Source organism: Carassius auratus, chromosome 46 (assembly GCF_003368295.1).
Source record: "Carassius auratus strain Wakin chromosome 46, ASM336829v1, whole genome shotgun sequence".
In the NCBI taxonomy this organism is placed as follows: Eukaryota; Metazoa; Chordata; class Actinopteri; order Cypriniformes; family Cyprinidae; genus Carassius; species Carassius auratus.
In genome coordinates this window covers 10900399-10915976 of record NC_039288.1, presented here as the reverse complement: position 1 = coordinate 10915976, position 15578 = coordinate 10900399, and the positions used below count along the sequence as shown (strand labels likewise).

Below are 15578 nucleotides of genomic sequence, written 5' to 3'. Positions count from 1 at the left end.
TAACCAAATTCAGTCTTGCTTGTTCTTGATTGAAGATCATCATGTGATTTTAACACTTCGAGGTCCACAGTCTAGGTGTCTTTAGCTACATTTGATGTCTATGAAATCCAAAGTAAATTCGACCAAACTCAGAAATATTTTCACGAGATGTTTCTCAAAGGCGCCTTGCCAAATAAGTTGAAGTTGTATATTGAGTAACAATGAAGAACTTCAGAACACTTTTCTTCTGGCTCTTATACAAAATGTAAGCTTCCAGACCACAAGGGGGCGATATAGTAGTGGTGCGAGATCACGCTACACTGAGCTCTCATCTGGCTGGATGTCCAACTGTGTGTGTTTTCTCTTTTCTAGAATCCTGTTGAGCTCCTCGGTGAAGGAGTGGTAAAGCGGAGACGTCATTTCCGTGTCTGTCTGCCTCAGGAGCACGTAGCTATTCCCGTTCATCTTTCTTAGCACACTGGGCAACGTGGCTGACAGACCATTGGCATACTCCGATGCAGGCAGGGGCGGCGGCATAGGAAGTGGCGGTGCAGGCGGAGGTTCCTTGCTAGACGTGGTCAGGATGTCCGCTGGAACGATCTGTAGAAACTCTCCGTCTCTTGACATCGCTCTGCTACGCCCCTCCGTTCTGCCATTGCAGTGGCTGGAGATGGTTTTAAGCTCAAAGTGCGAGCTCCTCTTTCTTTCGGCTGCCATGGTTATGGACAGAGCTTGCTGGGAGTACTTTCTGGCATTGGAAGAGTTGTGTGCACAGAAGCTAACGTACAGGAGGACCACTGTTAGAACCAGACAAAGCCCACCGAGAACAGCCACCAGAGAGATATACATAGCCTCCATGTGTCTGTAGTTCTGGAGCTCCGGTCCAGAAGGCAACAGCCCCGGTGGGGGCGACAGAAGTTGCTTAACAGGACCGCTGGAAGGACTCAGAGTTGGCGCAGTTGTGGTAGTGAAGAAACTTTCGGGTAAAGCCGTTGGAATTCCCGAAGAATGTGATGCAGGAGGCGGAACAGGTTGGACCCATACCACGTAACTGCGAATGGGAACCCAGACACCGTTCTCTACAGCGTAACAGCGGTAGTGTCCACTTTGCTGATTCTGAGTTCCAATGATAAGGAGGCCATCAGTGCCGGTGCGGTAGCCGAAGTCTACGCCATAACCTAGCAGCTTCTGACCGTTCAGCGTCCAGTGAGGGGTGGCCAGGTTTGAACGAATTTCACACTGTAACAGAACATCATCTCCTGCCATCACTGAACGTGTCCGGTGCATGACAAAACCTGTAAGATGTAATGTTAGGCATTATTAGTCTACTCTTAAAAGTCACTTGACTAGGTTGCTCGGAAATTATTCACATGCAAACACACCATCGCTTGTAATATTAGTACAGCCTCTGCTTCCCATCTGGACATCCTGGACAAGATTGTATCTACAAGACACAGAGTTGCACTTATTAAAAGCATTAATCAAAGCATGCAGAACATACTGTGAATGAATTTTGGACACTGGGCCTGAAAATTAACACCAAGAGACCAATAAAAGGAAAAACGGGCTTTAGAAAGAAAATTAGTCACTTTTCTCACCAACTGGCTGGTATCTTTATTAGGACTGCTAATGGTTTAAATCACATTGCAAGAACAATAATCCCACTCTCACTGATGCACATCTTCTAACAACTTTTATCTCATTGGAAAGTTTACCATCAGATGTTTATTTAAGGTGCCTAATGTTGTTAATTTCTCAGTATTCCTCATTTGTGTATTTACATTTAAAGCAGACTCATAAATGTGGAGATACAATGAACTGCACTGTTTATCATAAAATACAAGACAAAAACAGCTAAATGCATTGTCTTAAGAATTATTTTTTTAATAATGCAAAATATCATGTAAAATAAATATTTATTATATATAATGAAAAACATTTCTATGCTAGTTAATTTAGGCATTACAACATTATAGCACAAAATATATCCAATAAAGATAATAGTTTTTTTTCTCTAAATCTGCTGTAGACCGAAAGCTTGGTTTTTTATTTTTCTTTAAGGATTCAAGTGTGCAACAGTTTATTTTTTGAGATTTTAAATCTGCTGTAGAAAAATATATACTGTTTGAATCAAAATCTTAAAATAAGCAAAGATCAAACATCTAATATTAGCCAATAAAAAGTCAATGCTGGTATCTGATATGGTGACATGATATTGTGCATCCCTAGCAATGTTTATCAAAAATAATCTGGCATTGACACAAAAATGACTTTTGCACTATGGTAACATACAAAATACCAGATTCCTGCACTTACCTGTTAGCGTAAGCTGCTATTTCAGCACACACTCTACCATCCCAGCCGCAGAGCGGATCTCTTGCAAACACACAGTCATAACAGGAGGTGTAGCGCTCACAGGATGACAGGGGTACTTGCACCACTCCAGTGGCAGCGCTCACAAAGATACTGTTCTGTTGAACAAAAGTGCATATCCTAAGATTTTTGGGGGATCTAAAAGCATTTGTACTACAGTATATACCTGGATTCTATGCTGGTTTTTAATGGGTGCTAGGTGTATCATGTACCTGTTTTTGTGATATCACCATATTATTGATTGGTTGTTTCTTCCTGAACAGCTGAAGCTCCTCAATGATGTGAACACGGTCTCTTATCTTTACAGCCCTGTGTAACCAGCCCTCATCTGGAGAGAAGCACAGAAACCAAGTTCCAAGGTATGAACCCGAATATACACTACCTATTCATCAAACGTATCACAGTTTGCATAAAAATATTAAGCAGCACAACTGTTTTCAGCATTGATAATAATGTTTCTGGAGCAGCAAGTCATCATATTAAAATGATTTCTCAAGGATCATGTAACACTGAAAACTGGTGTAATGGCTGCTGAATGAAATTCAGCTTTTGCATCACAGGAATACATTTCATTTTACAATATATTAAAACTTATTTGAATTATAATAATATTTCACAATATTTATTCAAACAAATGGAGCCTTGGTGAGCATAAGAGACTTCTTATTAACATTACAAAAATCTAACCAACCCCAAACTGTTATAATCTTGGTAGCACTTTATTTTACAGTCCTGTTCCTCATGTACATACTATGTAGTTATTATAGTAATTACAATAACTATGTAATAACTAGGTACTAACCCTGAACCTACCCCTAAACCTAACCCTACCCCATGTAGTTACCTTGTATTACCAGAACTTTCTTAGATAAATACACTTTAAGTACACTATAAGTACATGTTAGTACTCGTACTGTAAAATAAAGTGCAACCATCTTATATTTTTAATCTCAATATCAAAATAATAACTAACAAAGGAAATTGACTCTTGCCTGTTCCAATGTAGAGCATGTCATAGACATGTCCATCCAAACCCACAACCTGTTTTACAACGATCTTGGTGTAGTCCGTGCTCCTCTGGAGCAACACAGGACGTCCTCCCACGGGCTGGATCTGTCTGGACATTAAAGCATGTCTCCGGGCAAAATTCAGTACGTTGTCAGGGAGATCCCGGGAGGAATTTATGAGCAGGGCACGATGCTGATCAGTTATACACTAAAGAGAAACAAGGCCACATTATGTAACATTCCAGAGAAGAGTGAAAATAGAAAGAATGCAAGACTCCAATGCAAGTCCCAAAGAGCTGTCCTATGATAACAGATATTAGAGAGTGACAGTTTATGAGACTATTTTGCATCTCACCGAACCAGGCCTTGGTTCTGGAACTTTCCCAGTGTATTCCCTCCATTTGGTGTCCTGTAGTTCCATGTACGGCCCATCAAATGCTGTCTGGACATCTCTGAGGGAATACTGACACACTGCAGACATCTTAACATTTCTCCTGGCAGTGAGAGAGAGAATTAAAAAAGGGGGTGAGATTAAAGGAATTTTCCTGGTTTAACCTAAGCATAAAAGTGTTTTGATTTGTTCCCTTAAAGGGATAGCTCACCCAAATACCCCATGATTTACTCATATGACTTTCTTCTTTCAGACGAATACAATCAGAGTTATATTTAAAAATGTCCTGGCACTTCCAAGCTTTATAATGGCAGTGAATGGGTGATATTCAATAGTGCAACAGAAGTCCAATAAACTGCATCCATCCATCATTAAAAAGTGCTCCACATGGCTCCGGGAGGCTAATAAAGACCTCCTGAAGTGAATCGATGTGTTTTTATAAGAAGAAATCCATATTAAAAACTTTATAAACCGTAATCTTTAGATTGGGCTAACTGGTGTGTGTGTGTGTGTGTGTGTGTGTGTGTGTGTGTGTGTGTCTGTGTGTGTGTGTTTTCATGCGAGAGTCACCCATTCACTGCCATTATAAAGCTTGGAAGTGCAGGGACTTTTTTAAAGAAAGAAGAAAGTAATATACTTTACACCTAGGATGGCTTGAGGGTGAGTAAATCATAGGGTTATTTTCATTTTTGGGTGAACTTTAATTTTGATCCTTTTAATTTGTACAAGCAATCAAAAATCACATTTACAGCCGTGCAATTACAATACAAGTCTATGGGTCATTTCAAAAGATTAAAAGTAGAAATTTGAAGATCATATTTTTATTAAAGTGCTTATATTATCCCTGTATAATTAAATTATAATCAGAAAAACATGTTGAAAATCTTTCTGTATTTATCTTTCTGTAATACATTTTATATAATCAAGTTTTTGTAGTAATTTATTAATCACATCAAGTTGCTGAAATTTAAATGCAATTAATTTTCTACTGCTATATATAATAACAAATAACGGTTTAATTTTCCTTTTAACCAGGTTATAAATATATAATTTTATGGTCTTGGCACCACTGGGGCATTGCCAACATTGCTGGAAGACCAAATTTCTACATGTTGTCGGGCAAATTTAGTGAATTATTTACTAATTCGTTTGTGTGATAGAAGAAGAAGAAATCAACCTGTCATATTTCAAGCAGTGTTTTCTAAACCTACAAATGACGGTCCCTGAACCTGTATCCTTATAGAGAAAGACAGAAACTAACCCACTGCTTTTTTCACCTGTGGGACACAACACTAGAAAGCCTCAAAATGAAAAACAAATGTTATTACTCCCTTCAGGCCGATAAATGGGTTTGTCACTCAGTGCTCTGTCCTGTTCTGTTTACTACCTAGAAATGGGTTTGATGGGAGAATTTGGTCCCCAACTAGTCTGTAGACATTTAAAGGACAATTTAAATTAATGTAGCATGACTCTGTATTCTCTCTCTCTCTCTCTCTCTCTCTCTCTCTCGATTCTGCCAATTCAGAAACTGGCTCAGTGTCCTGTGTCCTATTGTGAATGTCCCTGCTATAGTGAGGAAAGCACTTGGGAATATTTACAGATGAGCTCTCATGTTAAAATCCTTTAGTCAAAAAACCTCAGAGAATGAAGATAACAGGGTCACATGCTAGAAGATTAATGCTACTTCTGTTCCCGTCACATTTAATGAGACTGCAGCACTTTTCTCATTGTAAAACATTCAACCCACTAAAACTGAAGGCTTAGGTTTAACTGCAGCCTTAAATTTAAAGCAAAATCAATGTGGTGCCACAGTTACAACTTGACATTTACCACTTTTACTACTTTTTGACTAGTTTGAATTAGCTGACTATCTATCTATCCATCCATCCATCCATCTATCCCTTGCCTTTCACAAAATAAAAAAAATTATAATTGCTGATAAAGTTAATTTACATTAAATATATTCAGGAACTTAACTGGAATTTAAAAAGGCATTCCCAATTCTGTTTTGAATGGTACAAAACCTTTTACAGGTTCACAGTCCAAGTGAATTTTCTCACCACTCAAGTCCAAAAACACCATAAAAGACACTGTCGTGTCCGCTGCTTCCCTCGACGACAAAAACGCTGCGTAGGACGTTGAAATGAAGCTCATAATCAGGAATGGCACACACCAATCTGGCCTTGAGAAAGGATGTCCACTTCCTCTGAAGAGTCCTCTGCCCTCCAATGTCACCCTGTGAATGACAAACAAAAAGCAACTGAGATAAAATTCAAAGCAAATTACATATAAAAATAAGGCTACGTTTTATTAATTCGATAGAGCAGTAGAAACAACATGATATCCATATGCATTATGCGTAGTCTGCAGTTCCTTGAAAGCTAGCTCCTTAGGGGCATGAGTCACACTAGCTGTAGAAATATTAACAAATAATGAACACAGTATCGCTCCATCTTACAGTCTAATGGGATGTGATATAATTGAGTTTAAATGTTACATTATGATTATGTCGCTCACCATCATACTGCAAATCCCTGTCAGCTGTCAAAACAGAGGTATACTGTCTGAGAAGTATAATCTGGGGATTTTTTTTACCAACCCACCCCATGGTATTTTGCATAATTCACATATACCCTTGAGAGTAGTTCACAGCCAACTGCACCAAGCCCTGGTATGTGAAACACTCCTGAATTAAACATTCAGCTTGAAATGACACAGTTGTGGGCACAAAAAGCTGTCCTAAATATACTAACAGCATTCTGCTCAGGAAACGGCTCCATCTGACTTCAGTAGTAACATGAGGACCTTCAGGCTAATTGTGGTGTCAGTTCACATTCAGTCAAGAAGAAGAAAGACCAGAACTGAGGATGGCTCAAATATAAGAGTAAAGGAAACAGATACTTTTATACAGTTTCTCCACAACAAAGTTATTAGCAATGCCGTCACATGATCCAAGTATCAGATACTTGTGTCACTGAAAATGGCAATTTCATTCTTTTCATTTCTAAAAAGCAAACTGTGCATACTTGGCTGAAGGAAAAACTTCCATCTGTTAAGCAAACTATATTATAGTTGAAATGCAGAGAAACAGAATACAAAGGAAAAATTAAAGCTGCAAGCAGCGATGAACGGGCCCTCGCACCCGGGCTCACCGGCAGCGAGTGGCTTTAGTAATTAGGTGAACGGTGAGAAATATGCATTTAAACTCATAAATATAAGTCGAATATATCAAAGTTTACTCCATATATGTGCCAATCTTCCTGTTGCCAGCAGGTGGTGCTATCATTATAATGGAATATTGGCCTTCAAATGTGTTTAGGGCAGGACTCTTATCGAACATGTGAAGTTTGGGGAAGATCGAACAAATTATGCCTGAGTTCCAACAACATCTCTTGCTGTGGCGAGGCATCAAAATTTGTCATGGCGCCATGGACACGCCCTTTAACAAAAACTCAAGATCTCCAACAAGTTAACATTGCACAGGCCTTTAGATTAGACTGACCACAAAAAATACTTTAATCTCAAAAAAATTCTAGGAGTAGTTTGTCGCAGCCTAAAACATGTCACTTCCTGTTGCCAGCAGGTGGCGCTATGACTATAACTGAAAATGGGCATGTAAATCTGTTAAGGGCAGAAGTCTTATCTAACATGTGAAGTCTGGGGCAGATTGGACATTGTATGTCTGAGTCACAGCAACTTCCTTTTTCATGGCGAAACATCAAAATTTGTCAGGCCACCATGGACACGCCCTTTAACGAAACCTCAAGATCTTCACCATTTAACATCTCAAAGGCCTTAAGATTTAACTGACCAAGTTTGGTGTTGATTTGAATACATCTCTAGGAGGAGTTTGTTAAAGTACAACCCCTGAAAATGGCAAAAACAACGCCAATTTTGCAGAGAAAATTCTAAATAACTGACTTCCTGTTGGGATTCGGATTTCGTACCAAGAGACTTTTTCGTAGATATTGGTGTGTTACATGTGTGTACCGATTTTTGTACATGTACATGAAACATAGCTCGAGACGCACTCCGTTGAAAGTGAATACGCACTCCGTTGAAAGTGTATAGGTGGCGCTATCGAGCCATTTTGCCACACCCAATGGAATATTGGCCTTCAGATCTGTTCAGGCCAGGACCCTTATCACACATGTGAAGTTTGATCAAGATCGTACATTTTATGCCTGAGTTATAACATCTTTTATTCCCATGGCGAGACATCGAACTTCGTCACGGCGCCATGGACACGCCTTTTAACAAAACTCAAGATCTTCACAACTAAATATCACACAGGTCTTTAGATTAGACTGACCACAAAAAAGACATTGATGTCATAAAATTTCTAGAAATAGTCTGTAACAGTGTAAAATATGTCACTTCCTGTTGCCAATAGGTGGCGCTATGACTATAACTGAATATGGGCATGTAGATCTGTTCAGGTCAAGAGTCTTATCCAACATGTGAAGTTTGGGGCAGATTGGACATTGTATGTCCGAGTTACAGCAACTTCCTGTTTCATGGCGAAACATCGACATTTGTCAGGCCGCCATGGACACGCCCTTTAACGAAACCTCAAGTCCTTCGCAATTTAACATCGCAAATGGCTTTAGATTACACTGACCAAGTTTGGTGTTGATCTGAATAAATCTCTAGGAGGAGTTCGTTAAAGTACAACCCCTGATAATGGCAAAAACAACACCAATTTTGCAGGGAAAATTCAAAATAACCGACTTCCTGTTGGGATTCGGATTTCGTACCAAGAGACTTTTTTGTAGATATTGGTGAGTTACATGTGTGTACCAATTTTTGTACATGTACGTGAAACATAGCTCGAGGCACACTCCGTTGAAAATGTATAGGTGGCGCTATCGAGCCATTCTGCCACACCCGGTGGAATATTGGCCTCCAGATCTGTTCAGGTCAGGACTCTTATCACACATGTGAAGTTTGGGGAAGATCGGACATTTTATGCCTGAGCTATAACATCTTTTATTCACATGGCGAGACATCGAACTTCGCCATGGTGCCGTGGACACGCCTTTTAACGAAAACTCAAGATCTTCACAACTGAACATCGCACAGGCCTTTAGATTAGACTGACCACAAAAAAGACATTGATGTCAAAAAATTTCTAGGAGTAGTTCGTCACAGCATAAAATATGACACTTCCTGTTGCCAATAGGTGGCGCTATGACTATAACTGAATATGGGCATGTCAATCTGTTCAGGTTTAGAGTTTCATCAAACATGTGAAGTTTGGGGCAGATTGGACATTGTATGTGTGAGTTATAGCAACTTCATTTTTCATGGCGAATCATCGAAATTCGCCAGGCCGCCACGGACACGCCCTTCAACGAAAACTCAAGATCTTCGCAATTTAACGTCGCAAAGGCCTTTAGATTAGGCATACCAAATTTGGTGTTGATTTGAAGAAATCTCTAGGAGGAGTTCGTTAAAATACAACACATGGAAATGACCAAAATTACACAAAATTTGCTCATAATATTAAAAATAACCGACTTCCTGTTGGGTTTAGAATTTTGCTCCAAGAGTCTTTTTTGTAGGTTTTGGTGTGTTACATATGTGTGCAAATTTTCGTGCATGTACGTGAAACATAGCTCGAAGGCTGTTGATTTTCTTAGTATAGGTGGCGCTGTCGAGCCATTTTGCCACACCCTCTTCTGAATCCTATATCAGACGAAAATTTTCACCAGCTTTGACGCGTGTGCAAAGTTTCATGACTTTTTGAGCATGTTTAAGCCCTCAAAAATGCGATTCATTCGGGAGAAGAAGAAGCGGAATAATAAATATAGCTGCAAGCAGCGATGGCGGGCTCAAGCCACCAATGCCATAACCCCCCCGTGGCATCAGGTAAACTGTGCCCAGCGGCCAAATGCATTCACAATATCCCTCTGGCAGTGAGGTTTTAAAGGATACGGCAGTTTAAAGGGTTAATCCGAATCATCTAGACTTTAAAATCACATTCACAGAACAATATATATATATATATATATATATATATATATATATATATATATATATATATATATATATAACTTTAGTAACACTGTACAATAAGATTTCATTTATAAACATTATGTTAACATGAACAATATTTATATAGCATTCATTCATGTGAGTTAATATTCCAAACTTAAACATGAAAACATTGTGATTTTTTCCAAGTACATTTTACCAATTCCAAACCATATCAATCTTAATAACTACCATTATTTTTTATTTAATCATTTATGAGTGCTATACAATAGTCCAGGAAAGCTGGAAGAGAAAAACAGGTCAAGAAGAACTGACAAAAGAATTGCAAGATAATTAGGAATTAATGTGAAGATTAATTTTTAGTCAATTCTGCAAGACAGATTTTCAGGAAAGGAGGTGGAATAAAAATGAGCTCCTAAATCTTAATCCCGGATTCTGGAAGATATATTCCTCAAACCATCGAACAAGAGGAGGTGGTGCTGGTCCTTCACGAGTCACTCTAATCTGTTCATTAAGCCTATATATAAAGCCTTAATATATAGTATTTCACAATACTTCATGGTATTCTAATTAAATAATTTTTTGGAATCTTAAGTCTCTCAGAGCCTGACACATTGTAATTCTGAGACTCCAGGAAAGTGGCAGTTCTGTAAAATGTTGGTTCTGTAAAATGTTGACGACAAAACCATTCAAGCTATCCAAAATTCATTCACACCTGTTGTGTAAGATTAATTCTTTAAACAGTGGTAAAAGAAGATGTGGTGCTGAACCTTCAAGAGTCACTCAAAACGTATCTGTCCATAAAGCCTATAAAGAATTATTCTTAATATACAGTTCACAATACTTCAGCTTGTTATTCTAATTAAGTGAGGGTCATTTTATCAGTAAAATTCCTAAAATACATATTATTTTATTTGAAAGATTTCTATAAATGATTTAAATCATACTTGTTTCTACAATAATTATTTAAAAGTAATCCTATACCTCCATCTGGTACTAAGAATTGCAAGCTTGATTTATAAGTTATGATAGTTTTAATTTTATGCTGGTTCTTGAAAATGATAAAGCTATGAAAATTACTGTGCTTCCTTCAAATGAGGACTTCTACTTATATAAAAAATTATGAAGAGTTAGAATGAAAAATTTAAAGATATAGTAAAATAACTATTGTATTTTTTATGTTACTTTAATAAATCTCTATGGCAACACCATTTAAGCTATCCTAAACCCATTCACAATTTAACATCTCAGTATATTGGCATCATGTTTGAAAAAGGAGTATGGAGTAGTATGAGGAGGAGTATGAATTCATTTACAGGCTGATTTTATCATAAATCCACAATAAAATTTCTGAGTGTATCAATCTGTGTTGTTGTTTGTTTATTTTTATCTTTTATTTTTCATAGGAAGATAACTTACTCTCCTTTTTAATAAATGTGCTTATAAACCAAGGACAAGCTATTTATAGCTGTATTTATAAACTGCTTACTACTGACTATTAATATTGGGACAAGGCTTTATAAAGCATGAACTGACTATTTACTAATGAGTGCAGTTATTATAAAGTGTTATCAATGCATTTGCTAATGTTAACAAATTAGACATTATTTTACAGTGTTATCAAATCCTTAAATGACTCATAAGCATTTGTGAAAGTTCTGCTTGCATTACAGCTTAGTATTGATCTGTGAGCTGAACAGATTTACTGTTACATCCATGAGATTATGTAAATTCAAATAAATATAATGTCACAGGATGTCATAGGTCACTATCCAATGAGTTTGAAATTATTATTTGCAGCACAAATAAGGTTTTTTAGGATTTTTAAAAATCCCTAAAACTGTCAGAAAAAGGTTAAGGCCTAAGCTATTTCTATGTGAGTGGCTAAATTTATTTTTGTTTTTATAATTGTAATACACAAACTATGAAATTATACAAAATGTATAAAAAGGTAAATAAATAAATACGCACACATTAAAAAAGCAGCCAAGTCGAATGAGTTCCCTTTTTTATATAGATTAAAATTGAAGACAGAAGCAAGTGGTAAATGTGGTCACTTTAATATTCAAATCCAGTAGATCCAGTTTATGTTTCAGGTGGCTGTTTTCGTTTATATTCGCCAAGCTATTATGTATTTTGAAATAATCTTGTCCGTGATGTGTTCGTTCGTACGACGAAAGGCAGAAACCTGCCTCTCAAGATACATGTTATTCTGCCAGTCGCGCTTTCAAATAGTCTTGCACACTTAAACTGGTCACAAACACCTGCATTTATCTCTTGTAGTGTTACAATGGGTTTATTGTGTGCATTTTGTGGTAATATTTTATTTAAAAAAGCTCTAAACAAGAAAAATTCGTTTGTTTTGAGCTCGACACTGTACGCGCTGATCGGAGGCGTGATTTCAGATAGCAGCCACAAATATTTTCATTTTCACACAAACAGTTCAAAAACATCTGAATTTAGCTCTTGGTGTGTTTCTAATTGGTTGATTGTGTGATATCGCTGTAATAATTTATTTTTTAAAGCTTTAAAACAGGAATAAATTCGTTTTCTCTTGAGCTCTTTACTCCAGACGCTCGTTGTCACAGCGGTGATCATCTCTCCTATTTCTCACGTATCTCTGGCCAGAAATTAATTTATCCATGAGCCCTGAACCGGTAATAATCAGATATGTTGGTTTTAGCTTGTCAGTGTTGAATTAAATCTAAATATTTATTTGTATTTTTAACGATTTAAAAGTGAAAGTAAAAGTCGGGAATTGAACCTGTAGGGGCGCTATTTCTCAGAACAATGGAAGTCTAAGCACATATACTCAAACGGAGGGACAGAGTGAGATGAGATGTCTGACAGTTTTTTAATTTTCTGTTATCCATACAGTGTTGTAAAGTCGTTAAACTATGCATATTTCCTCAGAATGACTTTTTCATCTGTATGAAAAAATTATTTGACGTGTTTGGAAGCTGCAATTTAAAAATACAATAATGATTCCCTTTGTAAGGTCATTTAAAAAAATCACCACGGCAAAACCATTCAAGCTATCCAAAATCCATTCACAATTTAAGTTCCTATCAGAAATACTGATGTGTGTTCAGAGTTTTGTGAAATTCTAAGTATGTTATTTGCCTCAAAATCACCTGAGAAGTATTACAGTTTGACATGTTGCCACGCCAACAATTTTTTAGATATCAATATCCCCCTTGCAGATTTATATCGGCTTGTGTTTAACATTATTCTGATGAAGTTTGATGCAAATCGAGTAATAATAAGATGCTGAATTCAAATCATTTTGAAAATGACACACTTCCTTCTGCCAGTTGGTGGCGCTATAACTTTGACTCCTAATAGTCACATATATGCGATCGACATCATACAACGAATAATCTGATGAAGTTTGATTAAAATCAGGGAAATGTATGTGGACGGTATTAGACACTTCCTGTTTCTCATTTCTCGCCATAATTTCAACGCCTCGCCACGAGCAAACCGTTCGAGATATCAAAAATCCCCTGGCAATTTTTCATCCCCAGTGTCTTGAGATCATGTTGACCGAGTTTGGCGGCAATCGAGAAAAAAACCTATGACAAGTATTTCAAATTCCAGAGAATGCGCTTTTTACATAACTCTAAATAGCTGACTTCCTGTTGGGTGGAGCCTATGACATGCAATACGAAAGTTGTTCGGCACGATGAGATCTATATGTGTACTGAGTTTCATATGAATATGTGCAAGTATGTGTGAGCTATACATCAACATTTCTGACTGTGTTCCAGGGGGCGCCGTAGAGCCCCCTGTGCCACGCCCGGGTCCCAGCCTCTGCAGGCTCCTAAAGGCCACAGATTCCAAAGTGTGCGCAAATTTTCAAGAGTTTTTGAGTATGTTAAGGACCCCAAAAGCCCCCACAACTTTGACGAAAAAATTTGAATACTAAACCCTAAATAGCCAACTTCCTGTTGGGCGGAAGCCTATGATATGCAATACAAAAGTTGTTTGGATTGATGAGATTTATATGTGTACGAGTTTCATACGTCTACGAGCAAGAATGTATGATATATGGCCCTCCATATTCCAGGGGGCGCTGTAGAGCCCCTGTGCCACGCCCGTGTATCAGTCTCTGCCCGGCCCTAATGGCCGCAGGTTCCAATCTGTGTGCCAATTTTCAAGACTTTTTAAGCACGTTAAGGGCCCCAAAAGCCCCCGAGACGTTGGAAAAAAATAATAATAATAATAATAATAAAATATAGCTGCAAGCAGCGATGGCGGGCTCAAGCCACCAGTGCCATCGCCCGGTGGATCAGTGGTCAAACTGTTTGCAGCGGGCACATGCATTCACAATATCCTCTGGCAGTGAGGTTTTAAAGGATATGGCAGTTAAAGGGTTAATCCGAATCATCTAGACTTTAAAATCACATTCACAGAAATATATATATATATATATAACTTTAGTAACACTTTACAATAAGATTCCATTCATAAACATTATTTTAACATGAACAATATTTTATAGCATTCATTCATGTCAGTTATATTCCAAACTTAAACATTAAAACATTGTTTTATTGTGATTTTTTTCCAAGCACATTTTACCAATTCAAACCATATAATCTTAATAACTACCATTATTTTTTTTTATTTAATCATTTATGAGTGCTATACAATAGTCCAGGAAAGCTGGAAGAGAAAAACAGGTCAAGAAGAACTGACAAAAAGAATTGAAAATAATTAGGAATTAATGTGAAGATTAATTTTTAGTCAATTCTGCAAGACAGACTTTCAGGAAAGGAGGTGGAATAAAAATGAGCTCCTAAATCTTAATCCTGGATTCTGGAAGATATATTCTCAAACCATCGGACAAGAGGAGGGTGCTGGTCCTTCACGAGTCACTCTAATCTGTTCATAAAGCCTATATATAAAGTCTTAATATATAGTATTTCACAATACTTCATGGTATTCTAATTAAATCATTTTTTGGAATCTTAAGTCTCTCAGAGCCTGACACCGAGTAATTCTGAGAGACTCCAGGAAAGTGGCAGTTCTGTGTAAAATGTTGGCGCTGGAGACTAAATGCTCCCTGAATTAATGTGAAGATTAATTTTTAGTCAATTCTGCAAGAACAGACTTTCAGGAAAGGAGGTGGAATAAAAATGAGCTCCTAAATCTTAATCCTCAAACTCACCATCGAACAAGAGGAGGTGGTGCTGGTCCTTCACGAGTCACTCTAATCTGTTCATAAAGCCTATATATAAAGACTTAATATATAGTATTTCACAATACTTCATGGTATTCTAATTAAATCATTTTTTGGAATCTTAAGTCTCTCAGAGCCTGACACCGAGTAATTCTGGAGACTCCAGGAAAGTGGCTATAATATGGGACAAGGCTTTATAAAAGCATGAACTGACTATTTACTAATGAGTGCAGTTATTATAAAGTGTTATCAATGCATTTGCTAATGTTAACAAATTAGACATTTATTACAGTGTTATCAAATCCTTAAATGACTCATAAGCATTTGTGAAATCTGCTTGCATTACAGCTTAGTATTGATCTGTGAGCTGAACAGATTTACTGTTACATCCATGAGATTATGTAAATTAAATAAATATAATGTCACAGGATGTCATAGGTCAGTATCAAATGAGTTTGAAATTATTATTTGCAGCACAAATAAGTTTTTTTTAGGATTTTTAAAAATCCCTAAAACTGTCAGAAAAGGTTAAGGCCTAAGCTATTTCTATGTGAGTGGCTAAATTTATTTTTGTTTTTTATAATTGTAATACACAAACTATGAAATTATACAAAATGTATAAAAAGGTAAAAAATAAATACGCACA

General features: G+C 37.2%; 1 protein-coding gene across 1 annotated transcript; it reads right to left on the bottom strand.

Annotated features, from left to right (window-relative positions):
* Positions 1-52: 52 nt before the first annotated feature.
* Positions 53-6022, bottom strand: LOC113063653 (semaphorin-4G-like; the record flags this gene model as incomplete). Its single annotated transcript, XM_026233989.1, has 7 exons — positions 53-1274; positions 1362-1423; positions 2296-2450; positions 2565-2680; positions 3345-3567; positions 3715-3853; positions 5811-6022. Coding segments are annotated over 7 exons (1887 nt in total), but the record flags the coding sequence as incomplete, so codon positions are not given.
* Positions 6023-15578: the final 9556 nt, after the last annotated feature.